The sequence below is a fragment of the Caenorhabditis remanei genome, chromosome II (assembly GCF_010183535.1).
Source record: "Caenorhabditis remanei strain PX506 chromosome II, whole genome shotgun sequence".
NCBI lineage: Eukaryota > Metazoa > Nematoda > Chromadorea > Rhabditida > Rhabditidae > Caenorhabditis > Caenorhabditis remanei.
This window is the reverse complement of record NC_071329.1, coordinates 1,601,145-1,618,377: the sequence shown is the minus strand read 5'-3', so window position 1 is coordinate 1,618,377 and position 17,233 is coordinate 1,601,145. Positions and strand designations below refer to the sequence as shown.

The following is a 17,233-nucleotide window of genomic DNA, read 5'->3' as shown; positions in this document are numbered from 1 at the left end:
TCAATTATTGTTTATTGGGACTCTCCTCCTTGTCACATTCGTCACAATTCAGTCCTTGAACTCTTCCGCATCCTTTTTGATTGTGAAGGAACTTTTTGAGATTCGGAATTCTATTGAGCATACAAATCAGCTGGCAGTGCTCAATTGCATCAAACAAATCACAAGTTCTTAGAAATTCCTCCTTCTTCACACTATCCACATGCTCATAGACAATTTCAGCATGCTCCTCGATTTCAGGGAAGCTATTATCCAGTTCCAAGTATTTCAGCTCGTTCTTCAAATTCTGAAGACTGAATCCATCTGGTTTCGCATTTCGAATACATTTCACAGGAGATTTCTCATCATCGTTTACAGTCACCGTTTGCATCAATCTCTTCATTAGTTCAGAGACTTGTGTCCGGATGAAATATGGCTCCATCTGAAAAAAATCAATAAATTCTTTCTAAAAATCAATAAATTCTTACACAATCCGGCTTGAAAAATTTCTCCAATTCATGAAAAATCAACGAGAACCGTCCAATATAGTTGTTCTGGAATATTTGAGCGCCCAGTATAAGATCGGTCATTAATTCGAAGAACGCGTCGACGGCGAGAATGAAAAAGTCGTTGGGACCGCCCGCTTTGATAGGGACAGCACGGTGTTTGGCACGTCGAATCGGGTAGCGAATGAACTGGAAAATGGGGGGAATTATGGTATTTTTTGTAGTTTTTAATACGATTTTCGAAATTTCAAAGCGCTCAGGATTGATCGAGAATTTCAGTGTGGGTTTCTAGGCCAGCGGCCTGAAAAATCTCAATTCTTTCGGTTTCCATACAATTGAAAAGCATGATTATATGTTGGAAATCTGAATATTAGCACGGCACGCTTCTTACAACCGCGCTCTACCGAACCGAAGAAAACTGCGTGCGAAATTGAGAGACACGGAGAAAAATAGACATTTTTCAAGGGCATTTCTGTGTTGTAAAAACAGCGTCGAGCTAATAAAAGACAGTCGTGGCCTAGAATCCGTCAACTCGGCCATCATGGTATCTCACCACGAAAATTGCGTCAGCTGGAAACAAGTGCTACCGTAACATTTTGGAAGACAATTTGAGTTTTTTCATAGATTTTCAATGATTATCCATAATTTTTTCCCAGAAAAACCAAAAAAATCGCTTAGAAATCGAAAAATACCGTAATTTTTGGGGAAAAGTTTTGAATTGTCCGATTTTTAAGCGACTTTTGGTTTTTCTGGGAAAATCAATAAAAAATCAGAAAAAAATTCAAAATTTCAGCCACAAAACATTACGGTAGCACTCGTTTCAGCTGTGTCGAAGGGCGTCTCGTGGTGAAATATCACGATGGCCGAGTTGTCGGATCCTAGGCCAGGACTAGAATTGAGGTTTTTTTGCGACCGCTGGCCTAGAAACCCAAACTGAAATGACGGATCCTAAGGCAGGACTCTTTATTTATGCCGATTTCCATCGGATTCTCAGTTTATCATAGTAAAATACATTTTATACAAATTAGAGTTTGCTGAAGGCCTAGAAACCCAAAGACTGAAAAGTTCGGCCAACTGAAAAATTGCGTTTTTGAAGTTTCTTCTAACCTCAATCTTCTCATTTCCATATTTTTCCAGCACGTCTCCCATATTCAGGGTGAAACGGGTGTTCGTATCATCCTCCCAATCCAAACGACGACTCAATGCATCCGAAAGTTCCGCGTTCATCACAAATCTCTGGTCTCCATCCTCAAACATTCTCACTGTCACTGGCATACTATTATTCTCGGTCTCAGAATACGGTAGGAACAGTTCCGGGTGCTTTCCAATGACATTTTCAAGTGATTGAAGCGATTTGAAGACTAATTTAGCAATAATCGAGAAAACGACTGGACGCGTTTCCGGTGGTAACTCGTTGCAAGACGACGTGATGAGCTCATGCACACGGTGGTGTTTTCTGTCATTCCAGATTTCCGGGCATAAGCGTTGGATTATTTGGAAGCTTTGATTGAAGTCAAGTATTGCCAAAAGTGGAGCCAGTTGGAAAGACTGTGCAGTCTGAAAGTATTTTTCATTGGAACGAGAAGAAATTTTGGGCATAGCTTCCGCCTACGCGTGACTAAATGCGCTCTATTGATAATCAGACGGAAATAGCAGTATTTCTGAGAAAAACCCCGCTATTTTAACCGATTATCAACAGAGCGCATTTGCCACAGATTTGAATCAGAAGTTTGTGATTGTGTGCGCATTGGGTCGCGCTCTACTGATAAACTCGAGTCTAGGGGGTAACAGTAGGCGTTTAGCACCGTGCCATAGCGAATGTTCGGGCTCATGGTGCCGAAATGTCTAGTTTTGAAAACGACAAGTTTCAAAACGTCCTGGAACCAAAGAAGGCTTCAAATATCGCTGATTTGGTTCAAAATTGGTTTTCAGCGTGAAAACTGCAATTTTTGTTTGATTTCCCCCGGTTTTGGATAGTTTTTTGCTCAAAAAATCGAGTGTCAAAGTTTCCGAAACGCTGAACGAAGAAATTTTGGGCATAGCTTCCGCCTACGCGTGACTAAATGCGCTCTATTGATAATCGAATAGAAATAGCGGTATTTTTCAGAAAAATATCGTTATTTTCAGTTTATTATCAATAGAGCGCATTTGCCACAAGTTTAAATCAAAAATTCGAGGTAGCGCTGGTTTTTTTTTTTCACTATTTTTAGCGGTGAAATCAGTTTTCCCATCAAAATCCCATTATTTTTACGCACTAAATCATGTTTCGCCATCTCCTCTCCCAATTCCTTCGAGATATCCTCCAACAACTTCTCATCGACCCGCACGAATTCCACTTTCCCATTGACTCGTTCCTCTTGGATTTTCAAATAATACGCAATGATAGAAACGATTTCAATCGTAAATTGCTCATCCAAACCCATCAGCATATTCTGGAGAATCGGGAAAAGATCCGATTTGCAGAGATATTTCTCGTTTTTCAGACTTTGATAGACGATCGGATCCACTTGATACGTGTCGACATCCGTATTGAAATATAGATGACTTTCCGGGAATTGCCGATAAATCTTCATATTCTCTGCAAGCTCAGCGGCTGATCCGTACATTCCTGGAAATTTTTTTTTTTCAAATTTCAAAATAAATATTTTCCCGTACTGAAATTCTTCCGTTTAGTATCCATCAACTTCTGAATCAATTTCTCCTCTTGTCCTTTAGAACTACCATTTGGATAGTCTTCGAATGAAAGAAGGCTATGGAGGTGCTGAAATTCACTAAAAATATTTTTTCCATAATTTTTCAATTTAAATACCTCTTCAAGCACATAAAATGTGGTCTCTTTGTGCAAACACATCGGAGTCATCGCTTTCTCCGGGATTTCTAGATATTTCGACATTTTGTCTGGAAAAATCGGGTTTTCTATTGAAAAATCAATGAAAATTCGCGAATCCCACTGAAAAATAACGTTTTTTTTTCATGAAAATCGATAGAAACCAGCTCATTATTCGCTATTTTTCTCAAAAATAGGTTTTTTAATTAAAAAATCAACGAATATTGATGAAAATCCAACAAAAACAAATTTGAAAAACACGTGGCGTCTGCATTCTGTCGTGACGGTGTTTGCGGACAATGCGTCACACTTTACGACAACTACAGTAACCTGCCACGTTTTCTGTTAAAAAAATAGCAAAAAATAGTTGAAAAAAGCGGTTTTCAGACCGAAATTTTGAAATTCGATAAAAAAAAACATTTTAAACAAAATTTAACAACAGAGTATCTTGATTAACAATTAAAAAAAGGCAGATAAAACAAAAATTAACAGTTAACAACAATTTAGGAATCGATGATAATCTCCTGCAGATTTCCATTGCACGTCGGGCATTGTTTGTGCTCTTTGAGCCAGTTGAGTGCACACTGAAAATAAAAAATCGATAATTAAGTCAAAAAATAATAAAATTACATTCGAATGGAATCTTTTCTTGCACAATGGGCATTTCATCGCCGTGTCTTTCGAATTGATCTCATTGCAGCAGATGAGACATTCAGAAGTTTCACTAATTTTCAGATTTTTCATAGACTTCTGAAGATCTGACGTCTTGCAACCTTCACAATGAAGTCCCGGGATTCTGGAGCATCCTTTTTGGTTGTGCAAGAACTTTTGGAGCTGAAAGTGAAGAAATTTCGTGGAAAATGATCAGAAATGACTGAAAAAAGATGAAAATAACACTTTTTGCGGATAAAAATTGCTGAAAATTACGTTTTCGGTGTCAAAAAGTCACTTTTTTTGCCAAAAACTTGATTTTGAAGAATCCAACTCATCAAAATCACATTTCAACCGAGAAAGTCAGACTATTATCATCGTATTTCAGAAAAAAAACCATTTTTGATGTGTTTTTTTCAATCGAATTTCATTATTTCGGTCTGAAAACCGTTCTTTTCCACTATTTTTTCTATTTTTTTTCACAAAGAAACGTGGCAGGTTACTGTAATTGTCGTAAGATGTGACGCATTGCCCGCAAACACCGTCACGTCAGAATGCAGACGCCACGTATTTTCAAGTTTTTTTTGTTGGATTTTCAGCAATTTCGTTGATTTTTTAATTAAAAAACTGATTTTTTGAGAAAAATAGCGAAAAATGAGCTGGTTTCTATTGATTTTCATGAAAAAACGTTATTTTTCAGTAGAATTCGCAATTTTTCGTCGTCAAAAACACAATTTTCAGCAATTTTTACTAAAATTTTCGTCTTTTCCCATGTTTTTCCATTAAAAATCCCTACATTTGGGACTCTCTTCATCACACAATTGATCTGACACATCTCCACCGCATCATACATATCAGAAGTCGTCAGAACTCGTCCTTTCTTCAATTTTTTCATTTTGGAAAACACATTTTCAGAAAATTCTTCGATTTCAGGAAATGTTTCAGTCAATCCAAGGAATTTCAGCTCATCTTTCAGCATCTCCACCGAAAATCCATCAGAATTCACATTTCTGACATCTTTTTCACTGGTTTCCATATCATTTTCAGTGATTTTCAGCATCATTTCCTTCATTTTTTCAATTGCTCGGATTCTGATGAAGTATGGTTCGGTCTGGAAAAAACAAGTCATGCTGCAAACGCGCTCTACCGATAATCCTACCAATTCCGACTTAAAAAACTGCTCCAAATCCTTGAAAACCTCTGAAAATCTGCTGAAATCATCATTCTGGAATATTTTCGATCCGATAATGATATCTTTCAAGAATTCAAAGAGAGCATCGACGGCGAGAATAAAAAAGTCGTTGGAGCTCTCTACGGAGCCGGGTCCTCTGATTGGGACTGCTCGGTGCTTAGTACGGCGGATTGGATGGCGGAGAAACTGGAAAAATCGGATTTTTTGGTTAAAAAATCTGAAATTGAGAGCTATTTTCTGCGGTTTTTTTCAAGAAAATCGCCCAAAATTCCAACTTTTGGAGAAAAAACGACTGAAAATCACATATTGAAGTTAATAATTGAAACTCCAAAAATTCATAGTTGTCAAGGCCCGGGCAGATTGGCGCGAAAGTCAAATTTTCAAATTTTTTCAAATTTTTTCGAATTTTTTGAATTTTTTCGCGAAAAAGTCTAATTTTCGACTATGATTCAGAATTAGAAGAAAATCTGAAAAATAGTAAAAAAATGGTCACATTTTCGATAAAAAATTGAAAAAAATTCGAAAAAAAATTAGGAAAAAAAGGGTCATTTTTTGAAGCCGGGCCTTCGGGCCGGGCCGGGCCTTGAAAAATTTCTACCGGCCCGGGCCTTGACAACTATGCAAAAATTTGGTTTTTTTTTTCGACTTTTTTCGATTCTAGATAGGCTCCGCCCACTTTTATAGATTGTATTTTGTCTTGGTTGGCTCCGTCTAGTTTTGCGAATTGAAAGTTAGGCTCCGCCCACTTTTATTTCAGAGTAATTTGCGCTCAGTTTTTCTGTTTTCTATCAGAAAATGCGTCATATTCAACTGCGCTCTACTGAAATCGATTTTTTTTCCAGTTTTGAAAAAACTTCGCAAAAATCAGTGGAAAATTAGTTTCTAGCTGAAGAAAAACCTTATTTTCTGTCATTTTTCACCATTTTTCCATATCATAGTTGTCAAGGCCCGGCCCGGGCCGGGCCGGGCCGGGCCTTGTCGGCGAAATCAGGGCCCGGCCCGGCCCGGCCCGGGCCGGCCCGGGCCGGGCCGGGCTTAAGGCCCGGCCCGAAGGCCCGGGCAAATTGGCGCGAAAGTCAAATTTTCAAATTTTTTGAATTTTTTTGAATTTTTTTGCGAAAAAGTCACATTTTCGACTATCAGTCAGAATTAGAAGAAATTCTGAAAAATAGTCAAAAATGGTCACATTTCCGATGAAAAATTGAAAAAAATTGGAAAAAAAAATTGGAAAAAAAAATTGGAAAAAAAAGGTCGTTTTTTGAAGCCGGGCCTTCGGGCCGGGCCGGGCCTTGAAAATTTTCTACCGGCCCGGCCCGGCCCGGCCCGGCCCGGCCCGGCCCGGCCCGGGCCTTCGGGCCTTGCCGGGCCTTGCCGGGCCGGCCCGGGCCTTGACAACTATGTTCCATATATTAAAAAAAATTTCAAAACGGAAGTCGGAATTCCGCACGACTCTGCTTTCTATCAGAAAATGCGCCAAATTCAACTGCGCTCTACTGAAATCGATAGTGTTTCCGGTGGCCAAACGTTTTGCACACAGCCAGAGACTCCGCCATTCACCTCAATATTAAGTTTTCCATATTTCTGAATCACTTCTTTCATGTCAATCGTGTGAAAAACGTCGTTTTCGTCCTCCGATTCCATCGAAATCGCTCCAAAAAGTTCAGATTTCATCACAAATTTCTGATTTCCGTCTTCGAACACTCGGACGGTCGGTGGATTACTATTGTACTTGTTATTATTCGAACCCACAGAAAAGAGTTTCGATCTCTTATCGATAATCTTCTGAAGTGACTTGAATGCTGGATATACGGCAAGATAAAGAGCCGCGACGAACATGAAACGAGTCGGAGCAGGCAAGGTGTTGAGACTCGATCCGAGAGTATTACGAAGACGTTGCTCTCTCCACTCGTTTTTCCAAATATTCGGAGCCAACGATTTGATTTTATTAATCCATTGAGTGAAGTTCATTCTCGACATTTCTTTCATCAATTTTTCGCTGTTTTTCGCCTGGAAAAATAATTTTTAAAAACTTTTTTGTCATTTCTTAAAAATTTTCATTGAATATTACTTAATTTTTAGGTAATTATGGTCGATTTTCACAGATTTTTACTCAAAATTACTAAAATTGTTAGATTTCCATAGAATTTATATCATTTTTCATTAATTTTTGTAATTTTTCATACCTGTCAAGACCCGGCTTCAAAAAATGACCCTTTTTCATCGAAAATGTGACCATTTTAGACTATTTTTCCAGATTTTCTTCTAATTCTGAATGATAGTCGAAAATTTGACTTTTTCGCGAAAAAATTCAAAAAATTTCCAAAAATTTGAAATTTTGACTTTCGCGCAAATTTGGCCGGGCCTTGACAACTATGATTTCATATGAAAATATGACGATTTTTGTCATTTTTCAACAATTTTGAATGGGCTGAATTTTCATTAGCACGGCACGCTTTTTACAACCGCGCTCTACCGAAACATAAGAAAATTGTGTGCGAAATTGAGAGACGGACTCAGAGAAAAAGAGACATTTTTCAATGGGCATTTCGGTGGAGCGCAGTTGCAAGAACTGTGTGCCGAGCTAATAGGTAATTAAGGTGGATTTTCACAGATTTTCCACTCAAAATTACTAAAATTGTTAGATTTCCACGGAATTTATATCATTTTTCATTAATTTTTGTACATTTTTATGGGATTCAGCTCAAAAATAAAGTGAAATTCACCCAATAAATAAGAAAAATTCATTGAAAATCAAATGCTGGCCTAGAGACCCAAACAGCGAAAAAATTCGGCCACCGACCACTTTTAAGCATTATTCGAGCTGAAAATTCGTGTTTTGAAGCCGATTTTCATTGTTTTCAGCACAAAAACGCATCGTAAGACGATTTCCAACTCAAAATGTCCTTTTTTGATGACTTGAAAGACAAATTGGAAACTTTGAGCCAAAAATCGTGAAAATCCGCTTAATTTTAGCTAAAAATCGCTCAAAATCTTGAAAATTCGCAGTAAATCATCTTTTTTCGATCCAAAAACCGTGAAAATCTACTAAAAATGAACTAAAAACCACATTTTTGAGTCCGTGGCCTTGAATTCCATGTTGTTGGTTTTCTAGGCCACCAACTGCGATTTTAAGCCGATTTTTGCTGCTTTTTCTCTATTTTAAATGAAAAATCACAGAAATTTGAGTATTTCCATATTTTTATATAAGTTTTGAACAAAATACTCCACAGATTACACACATACATCCAATCGATTCTTTCGATATTCCAACTTGTACTCTTTCTCGATTTCCTCCAAAATCTTTTGATCGAATCTCACGAATTCCAGTTTTCCATTCAATTTCTCCTCTTGAGTCTTCAAGAAATACGCAATGAGCGAGATGAATTCAAATGTGAATTCCGGACTATTTCGAATTGTGATATTCTGGAGAATCGGAAACAAATCCGATTTCATTATGTATTCCTTGTTTTTCGTGTTGTGATACATGATGGGATTTGTCTGAAAATGGGGGGAAAAATTGCCCATTTTTTGCATAGTTGTCAAAAATTGAACGTTTTTTTCGAAATTTTTAAAATGTTTTCGCGAAAAAGTCAAATTTTCGACTATGATTCAGAATTAGAAGAAATTCTGAAAAATAGTAAAAAGGGTCATTTTTTGAAGCCGGGCCTTGACAACAATGATTTTTTGTGATTTTCTATAAAAAAAAGCTGCAATTTTTCTGGTTCAATTCATTTTTTCATAGTTGTCAAGGCCCGGCCCGGGCGAGTTGGCGCGAAAGTCAAATTTTCAAATTTTTTCAAATTTTTTGAAATTTTTTCGCGAAAAAGAGCCAAAATTTCGACTGTGATTCAGAAATAGAAGAAAATCTGAAAAATAGTCACATTTTCGATGAAAAATTGAAAAAATTTCGAAAAAAGGGTCATTTTTTGAAGCCGGGCCTTCGGGCCTTGACAACTAAGATTTTTTGTGATTTTCTATTGAAAAAAGCTGGAATTTTTCTGGTTCAGCCCATTTTTTTCAAATTTTCGACTATCATTCAGAATTAGAAGAAAATCTGAAAAATAGTCAAAAATGGTCACATTTTCGAAGAAAAATTGAAAAAAAAATCGAAAAAAGGCTCATTTTTTGAAGCCGGGCCTTGACAACTATGGTTTTACCCTTACCTGATACGAATCAACGTCCGTATTGAAATAAATGTGGCTACTCGAGAAATTTCTGAAAATTTTCAGATTCTCCACATACTCGCGAGCTGTTCCGTACATTCCTGCAACAAATCAAAAAAAAAGTGAAATTTTATTCGAAAAATTGAAAAATCGCACTCAAACGTTGTCCAGACGCATTCATCAACATCTGAATGAGTTCTGCCTCTTTTCCTTTCGAACTTCCATCCGGATTATCGTGAAAATCGACGAGATATTTGCGGAGCTGAAAAAAATTTGATTTAAAATATGAAAAATTAACGGAAAAACCTCTTCAAGCATGTAGGCGTCGGCTTCTTTGCGAAGACACATCGGAGTCAACGCCGAGTTTGGAATTTCCAGATATTTCGACATTTTTAGTGCTGAAACAGAAAAATGTATGCAAAAAAGCTTTCTAGAAAGTTTGAATTTTAGAATGAGCAATATTCATAATTTGGGTTATGGTAGAAGAATTTTAAAGGCGCATGCTTCACTTTAGGGTTAATGTATATTATTTTATTCAGTTAATTGATTTTCTGTTCGAAACTTTAAGCTTTTTCTTTTACTTTCACTGAAAATTACGAGTTTAAAAATTAAATTGTTTGAAAAAAAAGAAGAAAAACACGTGGCGTCCGCAATCCGACGTGATGGTGTTTGCGGACAATGCGTCATAATTGACGACAATTACAGTATCCTGCCACGTTTTCTTTTTTTAGTCATCTTAAAAATGATGCAATTTAAACCGAAAAAAGCGGGTTTTTCGCCTTTTCAAACGATTTTATTCGTTTGAAAAGGAGAAAAGGACATAATAATAACGATTTTTTCAAAATTTACAACTTTTTCAATCAAAATACATGAAATAATCAATAATTACAAATTATCAATATTACTGAGCAATCATCCAAAAATAAGCGACAACAGCAAAAAGAATACTAATAACAATGAGAGCAACCGAGCTAAAATCGCGTGGCGGCAAAACGATTTCCGGCTCCTCCGTGACATCAAAACTCGGAAATTCCGTCGCCTCCACCTCCCGTTCCGTCTCCTCACACCACTCACATCTGATTCCGATGATTCTGTGACACGCCTTCTGATTATGAATAACCTGTTTGAATTTCGGCCATCGATTGAGAATACATACGAGTTGACACATCTCAATAGCGTCAAACATGTCACAAGTTCTCAGAAATTCCGATTTTTTCACACTATCCACATGCTGATGCACCACTTTCAGATAGTCGAAGATGTCCGGAAAGACTAGATGGAGTTTCAGATAAATCAACTCTTCCTTCATATCGAATACTGTAAATCCGTAGTCTGATACCCCGCGAACATCTCGGTCGGGCAGGTTTTCGAGCTCGAATTCGTCGTCGAGAGCCGCTTGCAGCGATTCGCTCCAGTCAGCTTGGAGGAAGTAGATACTCTTCTGGAAATGTTAAAAATAGGCTGAAAATCACATTTTTCGCTCAAAAAGTGATTTTTCAGCTTCAAAAAGTGATTTTCACCTTGAAAAAGTGCAATTTTTCAGCTTCAAAAAGTGATTTTTCAGCCTCAAAAAGTGATTTTTCAGCTTCAAAAAGTGATTTTTCAGCTTAAAAAAGTGATTTTTCAGCTTCAAAAAGTGATTTTTCAGCTTCAAAACTTACAAGAAATGCGAAAAATAGCTCAAAATTCATGATTTTTCATCATTTTTTCACCAATTTCCACCCCCAAAACTCACAAATTCCACACTGAAACATTTATCCAACTTTTTTAATACTTTATCCAATCGAGCCGATCTTCTCACATCTTCTGGCATCTGGAAGAATCTCAATCCGAATATTGCATTTCTGAAGAATTCGATGAGCGCGTCGGCGGCCAACACGTAGACAATATTATTGCTGTGACTTCGAACTGGAACTGCCTTGTGTTTCGCACGGCGGATCGGGGTGCGGATGAACTGAAATTTGATTGGGGGATGAGAGGAAAAGCGCTCTAATGAGATTTGAGAATGGGGCGCACTTGCATCATTTTGCAAACTGCGCTCCACCGAAATGCCCATTGAAAAATGTTTCTTTTTCTCTGAGTCTCTCAATTTCGCACACTATTTTCTTCGGTTTCGGTAGAGCGCGGTTGTAAGAATCGAGTCGTGCTAATAGAGAAGTTAAAAATTGCTCCTTTTTTCCATACTTGTCAAATGACGGGCCGGCCCGCCGGCCCGGCCCGGCCCGGCCCGGCCCGGGCCGGGCCTGAAAAGCTTCGGCCCGGGCCCGGCCCGTCAGGCCCGTCTTTTCAGGAATCTGGGATTTTTGAAATTTTTTTAATGAAATTTTGTTTTTGAAATTTTCCACGTGTTTTTTTTTTGAAACTGAACATGTCGAATTTGGAAGGAAAGAAAGCGTGGAGTCGTACTGGCAAAGAAATTTACTTTTTTTGGTAATTTCAAAATATTCATTAAAAATTTGAAAAAAAAAAATTCCCTCCAAAAAGACGGGCCTGGCGGGCCGGGCCGGGCTTCGGGCCGGGCCTGGCGGGCCGGGCCGGGCTTCGGGCCGGGCCGGGCCGGGCCTGACGTTTTGAAAAAAAAGCCCGGCCCGGCCCGGCCCGGCCCGGCCCTTGACAAGTATGCTTTTTTCGAGATTCAAAAAAAAAGTGAAAATTAGTCAGAATTTGCTGAAAAATTAAATTTTTGACGAAAAATTGAGTTTTTGTGTCAAAAAGAGCAATTTTTTGCAAATTTTCGAATAAAAACAATTTTTTGAAAAATACTGAAAAACTCTCCAAAAACAATAATTTTTGACTAAAACAGTCAAAAATCTTCGTATTTTCGGGATTTTTGGCTTAAAAACCTGCTTTTCAGCAATTTTCAGTGAAAATACATCAAAATATGCGTTTTTTTGAGCTAAAATCGTCCTTTTTCCACTGAAAAAGTGATTTTGGCCGAATTGAATCTGAAATTTTAAACTTCCTGTTGCAACTGCGCTCGAATGAACTCTAAAATGGGATTTTTGTTGAAAAATACTTTTAAAAATGCTCCAAAAACAATAATTTTTGACCAAAACCTGTCGAAAAACTTCGTAATTTTAGGTTTTTGGCTAAAAAAAACCCGATTTTCAGCAATTTTTCAGTGAAAACTCTTCAAAATCAAGTATTTTTGGGCTAAAATCTGACAAAAATCCCATTTTCCAACAAAAATTTCATTTCCTGCCTGTTGCAAATGCGCTCGACTAAACTCTAACCTCAAAAAGCTCAATTTGATCGCCAAACCTCCGAATCACCGCCCTCCAACTCATCGTCCCCACAAGTAATTCGCGATCCTTATATTTCAATTTCTCCATCGAAATCTTATTCAACGCATCGACCAACTCGGCGACCATCACAAATTGCATATCTCCATCCTCGAAAAGTCTTACTGTAAGTGGAGGCGTCCCCCTGAACATATTGTAGTTTTTCCGAATACAGTCATCAGTGACAACATGCATATACAACGAAGCGAACTTCTGCGCTCGAGCCATCGGCTCCATTTCTGGATTAAGAGCCGCCAGGGTCGCCTGATTATATATGATTTGATCCCTCCATGCTGATGAAGCTTCTCGAAAACGTTTGATGACTGAGGCGAAATCGTCATCGTTTATACAGTTTGCCAGGGTTTCAAGAGCTTCTGGCTGCAAAAATTGCGATTTTTCATTGAAAATTTGAGCATAGCTTTCGCCAACGCGCGGCGAAATGCGCTCTATTGAACATGGTTTATCACTAGAGCGCATTTGCCACAGTTTTATTTTCAGTCTGTGTGTCTGTCAGCCTAGATGTCCTATTACACCTATTGCATCCACTTTTCAGCCGATTTCGAGCGCACTTTCCACTCAAACAAGTTTAAAACTGTAAAATATCGCCGATTTCCAGCCAAAATAGAAAAATTTGAGCATAGCTTCCGCCTACGCGTGACCAAATGCGCTCTATTGATAATCTAATGAAAATAGCGGTTTTTCATGGAAAAATCCTGCTGTTTTAACCAGATTATCAATAGAGCGCATTTGCCAAATTTGAATTAGAAGTTTCGGATTGTGCACGCAGGTTCTTCGGAAATCCGTTTGATTGACGTGATCTACTGATAAAATCTAGTAGACACGCGACGCGGCCGCAACGCCACCCAAAATTTCCGAAATTTTGGGCATAGCTTCCGCCTACGCGTGACTAAACGCGCTCTATTGATAATCTGCAAAAAAAAACAGCGAGTTTTCATGGAAAAATCACGTTATTTTAACCGATTGCCAATAGAGCGCATTTGCCACAAGTTTGAATCAAAAATACGAGGTTGCGCGCCCATTGTATGAGTAACGCTAGTCATTTAGCATTGTACCAGAGAAAGACCGCGACGCGACCGCAACGCCTCCCAGAATTCCGGTTCAAAAATTGATTTTCAGATTGAAAATAACTGCAAAAACTGCAATTTTTATTCAATTTTCCCCATTTTTCGCTCAAAAATTGACTTTTTAAACCACTACCTCATCAAATGTATTCATATACGCTGAGTGTACGTCATATTTGATTCGTATGATGATTTCCCCATCGATCTTCGCAAATTGAAGAGTTTTACCGACATTATACGAAAGAGCGAAGATTCTCTTCTGCAGATTGATGACAGTATTCAGATCTGATTCCCAGCAATAAGGCAGCATGATATTCTGAAGAATAATGCATGCATCCATTTTTGTCACGTATAGCACATGATTCAGACTCTCGTAGATCAATGGCCTCGTCTGAAATCGAAAAATTAGGATTTTCAGCAATAAAAATCAATTTTCAAATAAAAATTTGAGCATAGCTTCCGCCTACGCGTGACTAAATGCGCTCTATCGATAATCTAATGAAAAAGTTTCACCAGATTATCATTAGAGCGCATTTGCCACCTTTAAATTGTCGAAATCGCTTACGGGTGACTAACTGCGGCCTATCGATAATCTATTTGAAACATGTTCACCAGATTATCAATAGAGCGCATTTGCCACAAAAAGAGATGGCGGAAGCTCAGAAAAAGGGGTTTCCTAAACTCTTCATGGCCTAGAAACTCAATTTTGCCCTCCTCACACTGAAAAATTCGTTACGCTTCCCCCAAATCAGATGATTCATCTCGAAATTGCGAAAAATTTCCAGATTCTCCTCGAAATCCTCGAATGATCCGTACATTTCTGGAAAAAAGTGAATTTTTGAGTGATTGGAATAGGAACTATACTGAGTCTGGACAAGGAGAGTATGAAGAGTCGCCTAATTTCGTCCAAATTGGCAGCATCGAAATTCTTGAGATAATTGAGGAATCCGAGTCGCGATTGAAGCTGGAATTTTAAATAATAGAGGTGAAAATCAGTTTTTGCATTGAAAAATTCAAAAAATTCGTTTTAAAATGAATTTTTCGGAAAAAAAGCGAAAATTTTGGATTTTCGTGACGAATGTTCACGATTTTCACATTAAAAACCTCCAAATATCGCAAAAATGTGATTTTCTCACTCACCGAATAGCACAGATACAGCATTTTACATCTTTACTATTAACAAACACCAGATTCTGTATGTTTGTGTGTGTGTCGCCGATCACACAGCCTTTCCTACTGGACCGATTTCCTTCAAAGATGGACCAAAAGATCAGAAATTTCCCCCGCATGATGCCCGTCTTTTTCTTTTTTCAAAATTCTCGAAATGACACCTTCTGAGCCAAAAACACTGATAAAGCATAGGGGAATGAAAAACGGAAAAAGAGGCGTGAAACTGTCGACCTAAGCGTCGTCATTTCTTTCCTTTCTTCGGCTTGCATTTTCCGTGGGCCGCGTGGTTGAGGGCGGCGTGTCGACGCGTCCGATCTGGCAAGTTATGCGTCGTTGACTACAGTTAGTTATTAGTTCGATCCAGAGGGCGAAGAAAGATTTTTAATATATATTTTTTTTAATTCGGAAAAAAGAGATATCCGAACGTGTCGTCTGTTTCCAATAAGGAAAAATACGGTCCGCGTTCGAAAAAGCGAAGACGTGAAAGATGTTTTGGTATCATAAGATTCAGAAAAGTTGATGATTCCAGCCGTATCGTTTTTCTCCAGATTGATCAATATCATACAAATACGGGCAGTTTTCTGGGGACAGCTAAAAGGGGATGGATAAGTTGTGGATGGATTCAAGCTAAAAGGGGATGGATTCATTTCCAACATTTACTTTTTCTTCTTACCACGGTTTTAGCTCCGCCTACTTTTTTTCGTGTAAAATACAGTGAAAAGCAGAAGTTGCATGAAGTCCAGACATTGGGGCCACGTAAAGCACATTCTTTTGAACTCTTCATGCTCCATCGCTCAGAATCAGATGTGAGATTGAAGCTCGGAGGAGTTGATGGGATACAGGACATTCAACGCATGACACAGGAGTCGGTGAAGAAAAACGACGAAAAGAAGACGTCGGGCACTGCTATCCGGACTTGAGATTGTCCAGAATCCATGGCAAATGTTGCGAGCATTTGTTAGCAAAACGTGAGGAATCAAACGAGCAACGAAATGGGACTGGATGATTGGAATATAGAAAAGTTTGTCGATGAAGCCGCTAGACGTATCGCAGAAGGAATGGTGAAAGCTATGGAAAAGGCGTGTCGTGAAAACCCCCGATTTCGCGAACAAGTCCTACAACACGAACGGATGAGAATAGCTGAACTAAGAGAGCAAGTCAAGGATAATGTGAGTGAGCAGATTCAAGAATGGGTTGAAAAGCGGGCAAAGGCAGAACAGCAAAGAAAGCAGAAGCTGAAACAACGCAAACAACAACGGAAAGATCGTAAGAAGAAAACTAAGAGACATAGACGCAGGACATGGATAATTTTCCGAGAGTTCGTTATGATATTTCCCTGTCAAATAGTAGCTCTTGAACTGTTGGGGATCAAGTTTAAGAGTTACAAAGATGCAAATTTATCTCCAATCATCCTCGAAGAAGCATTTGTTCCAAGAAATAAGAAAAAGAAAAAGTTGAATTAGTGCTACGAATACAAGAAACTGGAACACGGACAAATTGAACTCATGCATATTGGTATCAATCACGTACCCTTGCGGACGTAATAAATTATTATTATTATTATTATTATAACCTCGCTTATAGAGAAAAAGATCAACTTTTACTAACTTCAGAAAAATGAAGCTGCTGATTCAAATCGCATGGTAGCCAAACAAAAAGCTGTCAGGGTGACACAAAATTGAGGTTAAAAATCATGGCAGCTGATACAGCAGACAGACGATCTCTACAGTCTGACACTGAGAAGTCGAACAGCAACAGAACTAACAGTAAAAATTGGAAACAGCAGCGAAAAAAGTCCGAAGATAATCTAGAAGGGTTTCAGTAGCTTCCCGGGCAGCTGCCAGACGATCAGAAAAGCCCGATGGTGTAACGGCGAGAAGAAAGGAGCTCTCACTATACCAGAAGGATGGATCAAATTTGTTCATATTGCGAGGGGCAATACTTCAAAGCTAACTAGGGAAGGCCCTCGAGTCAAAGTGGAGATATGGGACGTGACCTATATCATTGGAAAGCTGAGAAAACGCTGATTCCAAATATATATTCAGTTTTTGCCCTCGAGGCTTGGTATTCGAGAAAAACGAGGTCAAAGTTTAAACCCCTAACAAGTCATAACCTTACCGACGTCTTAAAAATATCGGCGGCGTGGTGTAGGCGGTAGCAGTGTAGTCAATGCTCAATCACTTTTTGGTTCAATTCCATCCGGCCACCAAATTATTTTTGGTTTTTTAAGTTTCGTTTTTTTGGATCGGGATGTTGTTTTTTTGAAAGTTTTGTTCAAATAGATAAAAAACGAAACTTAAAAAACCAAAAAAATTTTGGTGGCCGGATGGAATTGAACCAAAAAGTGATTGAGCATTGACTACACTGCTACCGCCTACACCACGC

The 17,233-nt window shown here is 38.4% G+C and overlaps 3 protein-coding genes across 3 annotated transcripts; all 3 read right to left on the bottom strand.

Annotated features, from left to right (window-relative positions):
* Positions 1-4: 4 nt before the first annotated feature.
* GCK72_003934 (uncharacterized protein) lies at positions 5-3,375 on the bottom strand (the record flags this gene model as incomplete). The annotated part of the gene is made up of 6 exons (XM_003100312.2): positions 5-418; positions 465-671; positions 1,590-2,039; positions 2,738-3,090; positions 3,138-3,243; positions 3,292-3,375. The coding sequence occupies 6 exons, from the start codon at positions 3,373-3,375 to the stop codon at positions 5-7; spliced, it is 1,614 nt and encodes a 537-aa protein (XP_003100360.2).
* A 437-nt stretch (positions 3,376-3,812) lies between these two features.
* On the bottom strand, positions 3,813-9,705 carry GCK72_003933 (uncharacterized protein; the record flags this gene model as incomplete). The annotated part of the gene is made up of 9 exons (XM_003100268.2): positions 3,813-3,893; positions 3,940-4,143; positions 4,757-5,071; positions 5,120-5,338; positions 6,710-7,159; positions 8,396-8,650; positions 9,316-9,416; positions 9,472-9,577; positions 9,622-9,705. 9 exons carry the CDS (start codon positions 9,703-9,705, stop codon positions 3,813-3,815), a joined length of 1,815 nt encoding a protein of 604 aa, XP_003100316.2.
* Positions 9,706-10,216: 511 nt separating this feature from the next.
* Positions 10,217-14,839, bottom strand: GCK72_003932 (uncharacterized protein; the record flags this gene model as incomplete). Its single annotated transcript, XM_053724343.1, has 7 exons — positions 10,217-10,756; positions 11,051-11,269; positions 12,549-12,974; positions 13,815-14,069; positions 14,398-14,498; positions 14,543-14,642; positions 14,819-14,839. The coding sequence occupies 7 exons, from the start codon at positions 14,837-14,839 to the stop codon at positions 10,217-10,219; spliced, it is 1,662 nt and encodes a 553-aa protein (XP_053588537.1).
* Between the last annotated feature and the right edge of the window lie 2,394 nt (positions 14,840-17,233).